Source organism: Gymnoscopelus microlampas (genome assembly GCF_963454915.1).
Source record: "Gymnoscopelus microlampas genome assembly, chromosome: 6".
Lineage (NCBI taxonomy): Eukaryota > Metazoa > Chordata > Actinopteri > Myctophiformes > Myctophidae > Gymnoscopelus > Gymnoscopelus microlampas.
Genome location: NC_139943.1, coordinates 47,491,295 through 47,503,526, shown reverse-complemented (window position 1 = coordinate 47,503,526; position 12,232 = coordinate 47,491,295). Strand labels below are relative to the sequence as shown.

At 42.4% G+C, this 12,232-nt stretch overlaps 1 protein-coding gene across 1 annotated transcript in view; it reads right to left on the bottom strand.

Annotated features, from left to right (window-relative positions):
* Positions 1 to 12,232, bottom strand: part of slc6a15 (solute carrier family 6 member 15) — a 35,557-nt gene that overhangs the window by 2,832 nt on the left and 20,493 nt on the right. The window contains exons 6-11 of the mRNA XM_084060438.1: positions 6,813 to 6,923; positions 4,877 to 5,118; positions 3,974 to 4,166; positions 2,640 to 2,832; positions 1,272 to 1,431; positions 109 to 271 (exon numbers count right to left, since the gene is read on the bottom strand). Coding sequence (XP_083916564.1) covers positions 109 to 271; positions 1,272 to 1,431; positions 2,640 to 2,832; positions 3,974 to 4,166; positions 4,877 to 5,118; positions 6,813 to 6,923 — 1,062 coding nt within the window. The remainder of the gene's footprint in view (positions 1 to 108; positions 272 to 1,271; positions 1,432 to 2,639; positions 2,833 to 3,973; positions 4,167 to 4,876; positions 5,119 to 6,812; positions 6,924 to 12,232) is intronic.

Below are 12,232 nucleotides of genomic sequence, written 5' to 3'. Positions count from 1 at the left end.
ACGCCTCACTTCCTTTCAACCCTGTCCTTTTCTTTAGAGCTATTTCAGGGAAACTACAGAGCCCCCAGGTCGCAGCAGGTGGACAGAGAGGCAGAAACAGTGACTCACCAGTTCCTGTATCCAGGCACTGTAGGAGGGCGGGGTCATGGCCAGCTGGATTAAGCTGGATCCCAGCAGCACCAGCAGCAGGACCGGCGTGATGTACTTCCACATGTAGTAGTAGAAACGGTACGGAGTGAAGCCCAGCATGTCCTTCAGGTCTTCAAAGAATCTACAGGAGAGAGAGAGAGGGAGACACAGAGAGACGGAGAGAAAGACGGGAGAGGATGGGGGAGACAGGAGGTGAGATGGTGGGGAGCAGTGATGGAAGAAGTGCTCACATGTTTTACTTAAGCGGAAGTATCGATACTGCAATGTAGATATACTCCGTCACAAGTAAAAGTCACGGACTTGAGCAATGTCAAAGACAAAGCCGTTTCATTTTTTTCAGTTGGGCTCATACCTTTCTTAAATATGTACAATCTTTCAAATGATTTTTTTTTTACTATAGGTCGGTGACAAGAACATGGATCGCAGTATGTCCCATTGTAGGTTTTCAAAGAATGTGAGAGAGGAAAATGGGAGGGGAGTCGGAACATAGCGATGCTGTGTAAGATCAAATACAGGTAACAAGGAAACATTGTATTTACACTTCAGTGGATTGATGTTTCATGAATCAAGGACCTTTGCCTGTTCTCATGGGACCCCATGGGTCAGGAGTCTATCTCTTGTTGCTTTAGCGTGAGGCAGCTTGATGTACAAGAACACCCCCCTGGACATGATGCTGGTATGTTGTTGCTTGTTCTCATGGTTTGAGGAAATGTGTTATCTTGTATGTTTACTACAAGCTTGTACTGTAACTGAAATAATTCTCTTTCTTTGTTCCATATAGATTTAAGAAAATAAAACCCACAATGTCCCGAGTGGGAGCAATGTAAAAACATTGCAACTTTACAGGAGTTTGGTTTAGAAAATGGAGGTAAAGAAAAATGCCATTGTGCATTTTTCTTTGATGATTCATAAACCCAATAGCCTTTGCATATCCTCCATAGCTTTGTTGGTCCTTAAAATTCAAGGATATTCAAACAGAGGTAAAATAAAAGAAAAGAAAAAGAAAGGTTTCAATCTACAGTAGTACAATAAAGCTACTGAAAGTATAAAGGCAAATTCTCTACCTTCCCATACTGTAGCTATGATACACAGCAGTGGGTTATGAGATACAGTGTACATACTTATCAGTTCCATAGACCCAGGCGATGGCCACGTTCTCCAGTAGGACCACAATGAGCAGAGGCAGGGTGGCAGAGTAGTCATCAAACATGGCCACAAAGTAGTTCCCTGAACGCTGGACAAACAGCAGACCAATGAAGAAAGCCAACAGGCAGCATCCCACTGCAGGAGAAGAAAGGGCTTGTTTTAGTTTTAAACTAGGGTTTTACTGTGTACACACAAACATACTGATGACGTGTACTGTAGCACAGCAGCGATCTAGAGCAATGGTTCTCAACCTTTTCAGGCACCCCCCCCCCCCTCCCCAAATAATCATATTTGAACTGGTATCATTGCTTATCAGGGAATCATTCCCTGATATTTTTCATCACCCAATTATGGGTTCCAAGTCATACATTGCAGTGCAGTACATTATTCTTGCTTCTATCTATTGTAAAGCACTTTGTAAAGCACTTTGTGATTGCTTTGATAAGTGCTATATGAATAACATAGCCTATATTAGCCTATAACTAATATAATTAATATTCTAATTTGAGATGTGCATGAAAATGGTCCATTACTCAGCTAGTTACATTTGAGCCACTAGCAGCAGCATGCAGGCTAGGTAACATATATTTGGCTGGCTATATGATAACAAACCCTGAATAAGCACATTTGAGCTGAGGTTAATTGGAGAACCTGATACTTGTGATAAGCAACTAAACAGAATGAACCATATCCTGTTGATTGAAATCACAGGGAAAGTCTGAAATGCTGACTTTAAGTATCAGGTACACAGTAAAAATCCTCACTGTTCATTTGAAAATGGTGTTAAGTAATATTGTTTGCAAAATAAACTATATATCACCACGTTTAACATTGAGAGTTCTTACTTGTTCTTAGATTTACAGTGTCGACAATACGACATATACTGTAACTTTCTATGCCACTGATGATGCCAGCACCAACATTAACCCATTCAATCCGGGGACGCATCTGTGTCATTCTTAGATTTCTTTGGCTTTTTTTTTTTTTTTTTGAAAAATCGTGAAAATCTTTGAATATATATATTTATAAAGCGAACATTTGTAACTCAAATCTTTGCTTCTGGGGGTCCCTGGAACAAAATATTTTACAAATATTCGCTTGAAAAAAATATATTTTTTCAAAAATAGCAGATCTACAAGCACATAGCACGGCACTCGGTGCCGCGCTATGAGCTTGTATATCTGCTATTTTTGAATAGCCAAATAAATCTAAAATTTAATGGGTTAACTTAAAATAAATAAATGTGTTTGTAAGAAGCAACCCAGTAAGGATCCACTCTCCACATCAGCTGCGGAGATTAAACCCAATCCCTCCAGGCCACTCACTCGGGCGTTCTAACAAACCTGTTAGGAACTCTTTGCGAACTTTGAAGGTGTCAACCAGTGGGGTGAGGATGCCCTCAATGGTGCCGAACATGCTGCCCAGGCCCAAGTTGACCAACATGAGGAAGAACATGACGGACCAGAACGGAGAGGCCGGGAAATGTGTCATGGCCTCCGTGAACGCAATGAACGCCAGGCCCGTTCCTTGAACCGCCTACAGGGGAAGAGCAAGGAAGACTGAGGAAGTGATATGGGTTTATACAGAATGGTAAATAATTTATTACTGCACCTTTCAGCCAAAGCACTTCAATGTGCATTACTTTCACCCATAGATACACCATGCGAGACCATGCAAGGCAACAATTATGTGAACAAAATGATTATTTTAGTAAATAATTAAATTCCCTATGCTTCTCATTATAAAATAGTTATTTAAGATTCCATATATTGTTATGGTCATTACCACTGTGATCAATACAGCGCTGAGGGAAATGGGTTGTTGACATTTTTACGCTCATTGATGTTTTAACCACAAGTCCTCAGGTGTCCATCAACTTGTGTGCAGTGTGTGGTGTTTCTGTTCACAGTATATCAGCTGTTGCTACTCTTGTCTCTGTTGTATTACTATAGTTCCTGAGGGCCAATACTTCATCTATTATTCAAACTACTTTGGACTACACTCAATGTAACACTACAGGAATAGAAGTGCACAAAAATAGCCCTCTGAAAACAGATAGGAGTCAATGGTGGACTTCCTTGAAAACATCTTCATGACTGAAGTGTTTTGTTTGTGTGTTTTTCTTTCATATGGTCTTACTATATTAGTTATGCGTTTACATATTGCTGTTGTCACATGAAAACCTTTCTCCCAATTTTTGCAGCCGTTCCATTTTTACTTGCTTTGAGGATTACATAACATTAGATTTTTCTGGGTTGAAATGTTATGACCCTTTAGTTTATGAACATCTTTCAAAATCCACTGTATATAGCATTCAATCCAAAATATATATTTTTTTTTACCCAAAATAATTTTGCGACCCCACCGTTAGTGTCCCGCGTGGCGACCCCAACTTTGGGAACCCCTGTACTTGATCACTTTGGGGACCACGCAAGTTGGGGACGAAGTAAGTCGTGACCGATGCAAGTTTGGAATGCCTGCCCCACCCAGTTATGGGTGTGGCAGGGTGGACACACATGCCAAGTTTGAAGTCAATCGGTCGGATGGTGTCCGAGTTATACCCGGGACAGTCAGATAGATAGACACACACGCACGCACACACACACAGGTTTTGTGAATTTAGATGTGTGGCATCTGTCAATGTCACAACTTATCTTCCCATCATTATGTACTGTACCTTGTTGAGTTCAGCTTCGATGGTGCAGGAGTCCAGTCCTAGTCGAGCGTAATCACCCTCCATCACTCCTTTGAAACTGTCTGTCATCTGTTCGTAGTCCTCAGCACTGACAGTATGACTTAAATTAATGTGGTGCGGGATCAGTTCGGGGCTAATTCCATTTCCCAGTAAGGCCACAATCTTCTTAGTGTTCCTGGAAAATGGTCAAAAGGTATACTCAGTTTTATGCTAATACAGGACTTGTTTAAATGAGTAGGAATGTCTGGCTTCATCAGACACTTGAGCCCAATCCCAATGTCCACACTGACTTCGAGGCGCATTCCCGCTAATTACGCACATACCCGCTAATTCACACATTCTGCAAATCCACATTACTGAACACATTTGACCGGGAACGCATCTCTGTCATTTTTTTTTGTTAGGGCTATTAAAAAATAGCAGATATACAAGCTCATAGTGTGGCACTGAGTGCCGCGCTATGAGCTTGTAGATCTGTTTTTTTTCTTGGAAAATGTGTCTTGGAAAATGTGTGCAAAAGTGAACATTTGTAACTCAAATCTTTGCTTCTGGGGGGATTCTACAAATGTGTTCTAAATCCTTACAGTTTTTTTGAAAAAAGGTATGTTGCTATAATATCAGTGGTTCTCAAAAATGATATTATTTGGCCGTGGCCCCCCAAAATGTTTTGTTCCAGGGACCCTCAGAAGTTGTAACAGAGTTTAAAATGTTGGCTTTGAAAAAAATACATATTCAAAGATTTGCACAAATGTTCCACGCTCTGAGCTCGTATATCTGCTATTTTTGAATAGCCAAAGAAATCTTAAAATGACACAGATGCGTTACCGGTCTTAAAGGGTTTAAACTGACTGTACTACAGACTCAAGAGCAGGAAAGAGTACTCACAGTGTGACACACTTGATGTTCATGATGTTGGCTTTGAAGCCGAGCACGGCGAAAACCACCAGGGTGGCGAGCACGGAGGTGAAGAAGTTGATGAAGGACACCATCACGGCGTCAAAGTGACAATTGTTGTCCCGCTTGTTGTAGCTGGAGAAGGCAATGACGCCGCCGAAGCCCAGGCCGAGTGCGAAGAAGACCTGCGTGGCTGCCTCGCGCCACACTTTGGGCTCCAACATGATCTCCAGCTAGAGAGGAGACACAGCAGGACAGGAAACTTCAGTCTGAAGAACCCCTTTCCCTTGTCTTTCCATTTGTTTTTTTATTCATGCAATGCAATGATAAGACCAGGGGTCTTGAATGTTTTTCAGGCCAAGGACCCCTTAGTTGAGACAGAGATGAAGCGGGGACCGCCACTACATTGTAGGCTATACACTTGTTCATAGATTTCATAGCTTATAGATTTAATTGACAGTTAAATCACTAATCATCACTGTTGTGTAAATTGATGTTTTTTTTCTGTTTATTTCAGACATTTAAGCACTTAACCCTAGCCTGGTAAACCCCCCTCCCTCCCGGAAATCTCATTTGCATTTGATTTCAGGAAGGAGTCTGGGATTGCTCATGGCGCAAAGCTGCCCGGTCCGCTGCGTGTTAGAACCAATCAACGGCTGCTAGGGGCGGGATCATCCAATCACCTGCCAAGTAGCTTGAAAAAATGAAAACGCCGAGTCTCAGATGGAAGTAGGCTGTGAAACAAAATGTGTGTCGCAAGCTTCCATTTGACGGAGTCAGGTTACTTAAACCCTTAATACTTAGTAAACTTTACATTTGGCTCTGTACTTTGGTCCAGAGCCTTTTTCTTTGGTCCTTTTTAATTTTACACCTAAACTTCTTTGCCGAAAATAGAAGATCTACAAGCTCACAACGCCTCGCAGCGCGAGGCGTTGTGAGCTTGTAGATCTGCTATTTTCGGCTAATGTTCCTCAGAATATGCTAGTGTTCAAGTGGTTAATGTTAATGTAACAAAAATCACACAAAGATGTGGTGGCCCACCTGTAGTAACTCTGAGGACCCCTAGGGGTCAGGGACCCCCTGTTGAAGACCCCTGGTATAGACATTATTGACTACAAAAGTGTGCTCCTCGGAGCGTATCTCTGCTAGGCCGCTGGGTTGACAAATCACGTCTGCAGACAAACAGTGATTTGTAGCATTTGTGGTGCCCTGCCCTCTATGGGTGGAATTGTGAAATTGCATTGTTTAGAGGCCCATCAATGTGTGATAAAAAAAATTGGGGCAGATCGGATCAGTTCATGATCTCATTTGGAAACTAAACTGTTCGGGCAGATTGTATCAGATTCATGTGATGTTCAGCTGTATGTGTGACAGCTTGGTCCAGTTTCACCAAATCAACATAATCTTTCACTGTTGTTCATCGACATTTACAAATCAAAACACCTATATGCTGTGATGATCCTGTATTTGTTCAAGGGTTCATTTCAGTTTTTTCCACACCGGCTTTCCACACAGCAGCATGTCAAGATGATATCGACAACGACACAGTAGCTTTACAGACACTGGTGCTCTTCTCCAAATAGGGTCTTCCACACAGGGTTCACTGCTAAGATGACTCTGCACACGCTGAGTCAAGGGTTATTGAGGTCATAAAGATGATATGGTAATAATGTACAAGGCACACTGATTCACAGAGTTACTGCTCTTTGTTGAGGCTCATTAAATACATTCTGGCTTATTTCTAGATGTCTGAGGCTTGTTATTGGCTATATTTCTGCACCGACTGATTTAAGACACAATCCTTTATTTTAATGTGGTGTAAGTGTAACACAGTAATATCCTCCATTTGTGTAGCCATTTATCAATTTGTGTACACATTTTTGACACACTCAGAGTTAAATGAACACTTTTGGATTTGACTGTATACCTTTGGAGTGAACATGTGCCGGATGCCATCTATGGATCCCTTGAGGAGAAGAGCCCGAACCAGGAAGCAGATCAGTACGACGTACGGGAACAGGGAACTGAAGTACATCACCTGCAGCCAATGAGAACAGCACAGTTCATTACACTATTGTTGCTGTCCGGCAAAAAACAGCTAACTCATGTTGACGCTTTTGCATTTTTTTCCCATAAATCAGGGCCATTGAACACCCTTTACGTCTGTGTGTTGGTAAAAAAAAATATTGAACCAATGAAAAGCATTAAAAAGCGCTTCTGACAAAACTAGCTAACTCCATTGGATCCTCAAATGTTCTGCTAAACCAGTGAAGTCCACCGGAGTAAGCTGGTTTAGCTGACTCCAGGCTCCACCCCCTTTTGACCTCCAACCAGTGGCCACGGTTACATGGACACTTGTATTCGGAATGAATACACTTCTATTCGGAATGGATGAATGGATGAATTCATTCCGAATAGATTTGCTCATGTAAACACCCCAATTGGAATAGAATATTCCATTCCAGTCTGACCCGAATGCATTTTCATTCGGAATAGGAGGGGTGGTATAGACCGTTTGAATCGGGTTAAATCAATCGGAATTGACCATGTAAACACTTTATTCCAAACGCTCCTGTCTGTTTGGAATACATGCATTCCTTTGCGCATGTCCGTGCTTAGTAGGGCTGTCAGAATTGTCCAAAAATGACCTATCAAATCTCTAATTCAGCCACGGTTGGTGCTGAGAAGCGCTCGCTCCTGCGGGATAAAATTAATGATTCTAATAGCGTCATGTAATAAGCCTGTAATGGTTAAGCCCAGACTTGTCCAGGAGAACGGACGCTCCGAGGATTGCTGGCCTAGGCTACACTTATATGGATCTTTTTCTAAACAGATATTTTAGTCCTCAGTTTTTAAAAAGAATCCCTGGCCACATGGCAAAGATTTTTTTTTGTAATCCCTGTCCACACGTAAACGCAGAAACGCATTGATCAGCATGCAAGTTTCAATTTTAAATCAGATTTAATTTTATTATTTGTATTTATTTTATATATGAGGGGCCAAATACATATACATTTTTAATCGCATGTTAAGGCCCAATACTGCAATAGCTGCATTATTTTAATAGCATACATTGAACAAAAATAAATGAAAACAACATTATAAGGGCTCATCAATTCATTACATGGGCAGCCGGAACGGTCGCCCCAAAACACCCCGCCCCACGCACCTTTTGAGCGGGCCATCCACTGCTGCTCCATGGTGGCTGGATTTTGACCCGGGGCGATTGTGTTTTAGGGCGACAGACCCGTTATATTATACCTCTATGGACAGAACCGTGTGCGCACCGCGCGCTACTCGGCGCAGAAAGAGGATTTTCGTCACAGTGAATGAGTTACAGCATGTTTCAAAGCTTTTTCATAATAATACAATAAAACGTGACACTCGGCATAATGAGTAGCTTATACTTTCTACTTAAGTGTATATTTTGATGCCAATACTTTTGTATTTTTGCCATAAATGAGCGTGCCTTGTTTCATAGACTGTAGTGTCGCGCTCTCTCTCTCTCTCTCTCTCTCTCTCTCTCTCTCTCTCTCTCTCTCTCTCTCTCTCTCTCTTTCTCTCTCTCTCTCTCTCTCTCCATTTATTATTATAATGACCATGTGCGAATGCGCGATGACATCATCGTACGGTACCTACATGAGAAATGTGACAAATACTATAGGCTAGCCTACGTTTTACCGTGTCTGGTACCAATACAAAAAAAGAAACTGGTCTGAACTTGTAGATCTGCTACTTTTGCATTAAAACGGCGATGACAAAGGAACACAGGTTTGCACCGCATACAACGCTGCCTGGTGCGTTGCTTCCGGGCCTGCCTACGACCGATAGACCTCCGCCGCGGAGGCACAAGGGGGCTATTGCCTCCTCCCATGCCCACCAGGGGAAGCTCTGCTCCGGGTAGTGGCCCCTGGTCCATGCCCGGGCGTAGGCGGGAACCACTTTGCGCATGTCAAAAGTTATATTCTGAATGAATGCTTTGGTCATGTAAACGAGGAATACTTTTATTCAGGTCCCATGTAAACAGGTGAGTGGATCAGATTCCTCTATTCAGAATGAGTTCATTCGGAATGAATTCATTCTGAATGAATACATGAGTGTCCATGTAACCGTGGCCATTGTGAGCTTGGAGGTCCATTCAACTGTTCTTATCAATGATGAACAAAACCTCCTAACTCCACTTTTTTTTAATTTCCTGAAAAATGAACATTTTGGCGTTAGCTGGTTCCAGCAGAGATATACTAGCAGTCATGTTCAAGTGTACAACACTTTTTCCTGTATACCCACCTACCTACAGTACCTACCTACCTACCTAAAAAAAAATAATACATGAATAAATGAATAGTATATTTATGTAGTACTGACTCCTTTTTTTAACTGCCAAAAGGCCACTCTGACACCTCACATTTGGCCACAATACACAAGGTTCTGTATTGTGGCCAAATGTGAGGTGTCAGAGTGACTCAGGACACTGACATCAATCATTTAGCTGCATCATCACATCTCTAATTGATTACCATGGACACGGTCTACCAGAGACCAAGAGAAGAAATCAACCGTGCCGTGGTCACGTACGCCAAGCACTATAACTATAACTATAAATACATTATGCAGCACTGCCCCTTTAAGAGGAGGGCATAAAAGGGGTGACCAGGTTTGCGGCCTTCCTTTGGGCCCAAAGCCTGCATTTGAGTGTTTGGGGAAAGACTTGGAGGCTTGGGGATATTCAATCTAAAACTGGGCAAGGAAACTTGTGAACCAATGTTATTGCTTTTGTAATTCATTTTGGCAATATGGTGACGTGTTTTAATAAGCTGTGTTCTATATCCCCTTTACAGAGTTTGGCAAGTGTGGCAGTTTGTGAGGGGGACGAATCAGAACATGGTAAGATGTATTTTTTCTAGAGAGTTTTAATAACTTTGTTAGGCCTATTGTTAATGTATTGTTTCTATAGCCTCCAGGTCCCTCAAATGGTTAGCTCAATTCCAGGGTCCTGTGGGAAGAAGGAGCTTAGCAAATCAGTATTTATAACATTAGAAGAGGATCTATTCTACCAGAAATAATGTGCATTGATCATGTGTGCTACAGCAGTGGTTCTCAAACTTTTTCACGTCAAGGACCCCCAACGTGACACTTATTAGCCCGTGGACCCCCATTTGAAAAGATAAGCCAGGGACCCCCATAAGAAAAGATTTAATTCCAAGGACGCCCACTTGCACGAGGCTACGGACCCCCATTTAATGGCATTTCTATGGGACCCCAATTTATATTGTTAAAACAATGTTAATTTAACTCTGAGAGTGTACAGTGTTCAGTGTCTGAGAGTGTACAGTGTTCAGTGTCTGAGAGTGTACAGTGTTCAGTGTCTGAGAGTGTACAGTGTACAATGTTAATTTAACTTTGAGAGTGTACACTCTCAGAGTTACAGACCCATAAGGGTCCGTTTGGTTCCTGACTATCCATCATTTAGCTGGGGACCCCCTGGAACTCCCTCAAGGACCCTTGGGGGTCCCCTGACCCCACTTTGAGAACCAATGTGCCACAGAGTCAGGCCTTATGAGGAAGCACCACTCAGGTGCTTCTGTTGCCAGGAGGACGGGTGTACAGAGGAGACCGTAAGTGTGGGAGATGTGGGAAGAAAGAGAGAGAAGGCAGTGTGAATAACAGCAAGAACCTGCCAAATAGTAACTGTCAGGGAAACCATCATGCAGGAGCAGCGCAATGTCCTCAAAGAATAATGGAAGACGATGTGAAAAGGATCAGGAAAGAAAAGAGAATGTCGTATGCGGAAGCAGTGAGGAGACTGGAGGGGAATGAAACCCAAGTGGCTGTGCAAAATAAAAAAGGGGGAAAAGGGAACGCTACTGTCCAAAAAAAAAGGGGAAAGGTCGGGGACATGCTGGGGGCAGGGCGGGGGAGGGGTGACATCATGACGTTCACTGTCAGTTTTGGTGTAGCGCCGAAGTGTATACAAATGGACTCCTCGGAATATAATTAACTAACTATAAGCACTATAGCTCTGGATAAAGAACAGATTGTAAATGTTAAAGTAATTGTCAGACTTTCTATTTAAAGGAAATTCAAGCTTCCATGAAACATTGCATTTCTATTAACACGAGTAATAAGGAAGTCAGAATAAACACGGAACATTAGATTATATATTATACACATGGAGCTCTTCACAGGTTCAAAATGACGGACCCAAACCCTAATGGAACCTGAAATTGGTTCCGAGATCCGAATGGAGCAGACTAAAAAAAAAAAGAAAGACGCACCTGAACGGCAAGCTCACGCGACGTGTCGCATTGTGAGCTTGTCGATCTGCTATTTTCAGCAAAAGCTTTCCCCACAATACGGATGCTGTTTAAGAGGCTAAGGATCTATTTTGACTGGGTACGTTGTGTTATTTTGCAGTTGTATTTTGGTTATATCTGGGATGACTCTGCGTTGAGGGGTAACCAGATGTTTCTTGTTTTATGTGTGGTTTTAGTGTAGGAAGGAGGACAAGCCTTTCATTGTTTTTTCCCCACCCATGCCATATTTTATATTGGAGACTGAGTTGTCAATGATTGTATGTCGAGTCATGACAAGCCGAGTCATGGTGTATTATACTGGGTCATCATTAATTAATTTCGCTTTTGGATTTTGCGTTTGCTGTGTAGGTTTATGTTATGTTTAGTAGGCCCTGAAGCCTTCGCCCCTCTTATTGCCTAGTTGCCCAGCTTTTAATAACCGCCTATCCTGTTTTATTAGTACATAGATTTTATACAGCCTTTGTGGTTTTAATGGAAAATTGTTGAATAAACTTGATAAATCCGGTAATTCTGAGCCCATACCTAATTGGGGACCCTTACTGTGTGTGTGTGTGTGTGTGTGTGTGTGTGTGTGTGTGTGTGTGTGTGTGTGTGTGTGTGTGTGTGTGTGTGTGTGTGTGTGTGTGTGTGTGTGTGTGTGTGTGTGTGTGTGTGTGTGTGTGTGTGTGTGTGTGTGTGTGTGTGTGTGTGGGGGGGGGGGGGGTTTTAAAAAATTATTCCAACTCAAGTGGGCGGCAGAGTTCACACAACACAACTACAGAGTAACAATGGTGGTGGCCCGGACGGCTGTCGTAGCGGTCCGGGCACCTAAGCTCCAAAATAGCCTGACAGCGCATTGCGGGTTCGAGTCCCGTTCCTGATGACCTTTGCTGCATGTCTCTCCCCATCTCTCTCTCTCCCTGTTCCCTGTTCTACTGTAAAACTATAAATAACCAAAAAGTTATACAGATAGTTATTTGTTAGTTATTGTAGTTGTATAGTGCTTGGTGTGGACGGCCCTTTCGACCATGAAAATGATGTCACTCACACAGAG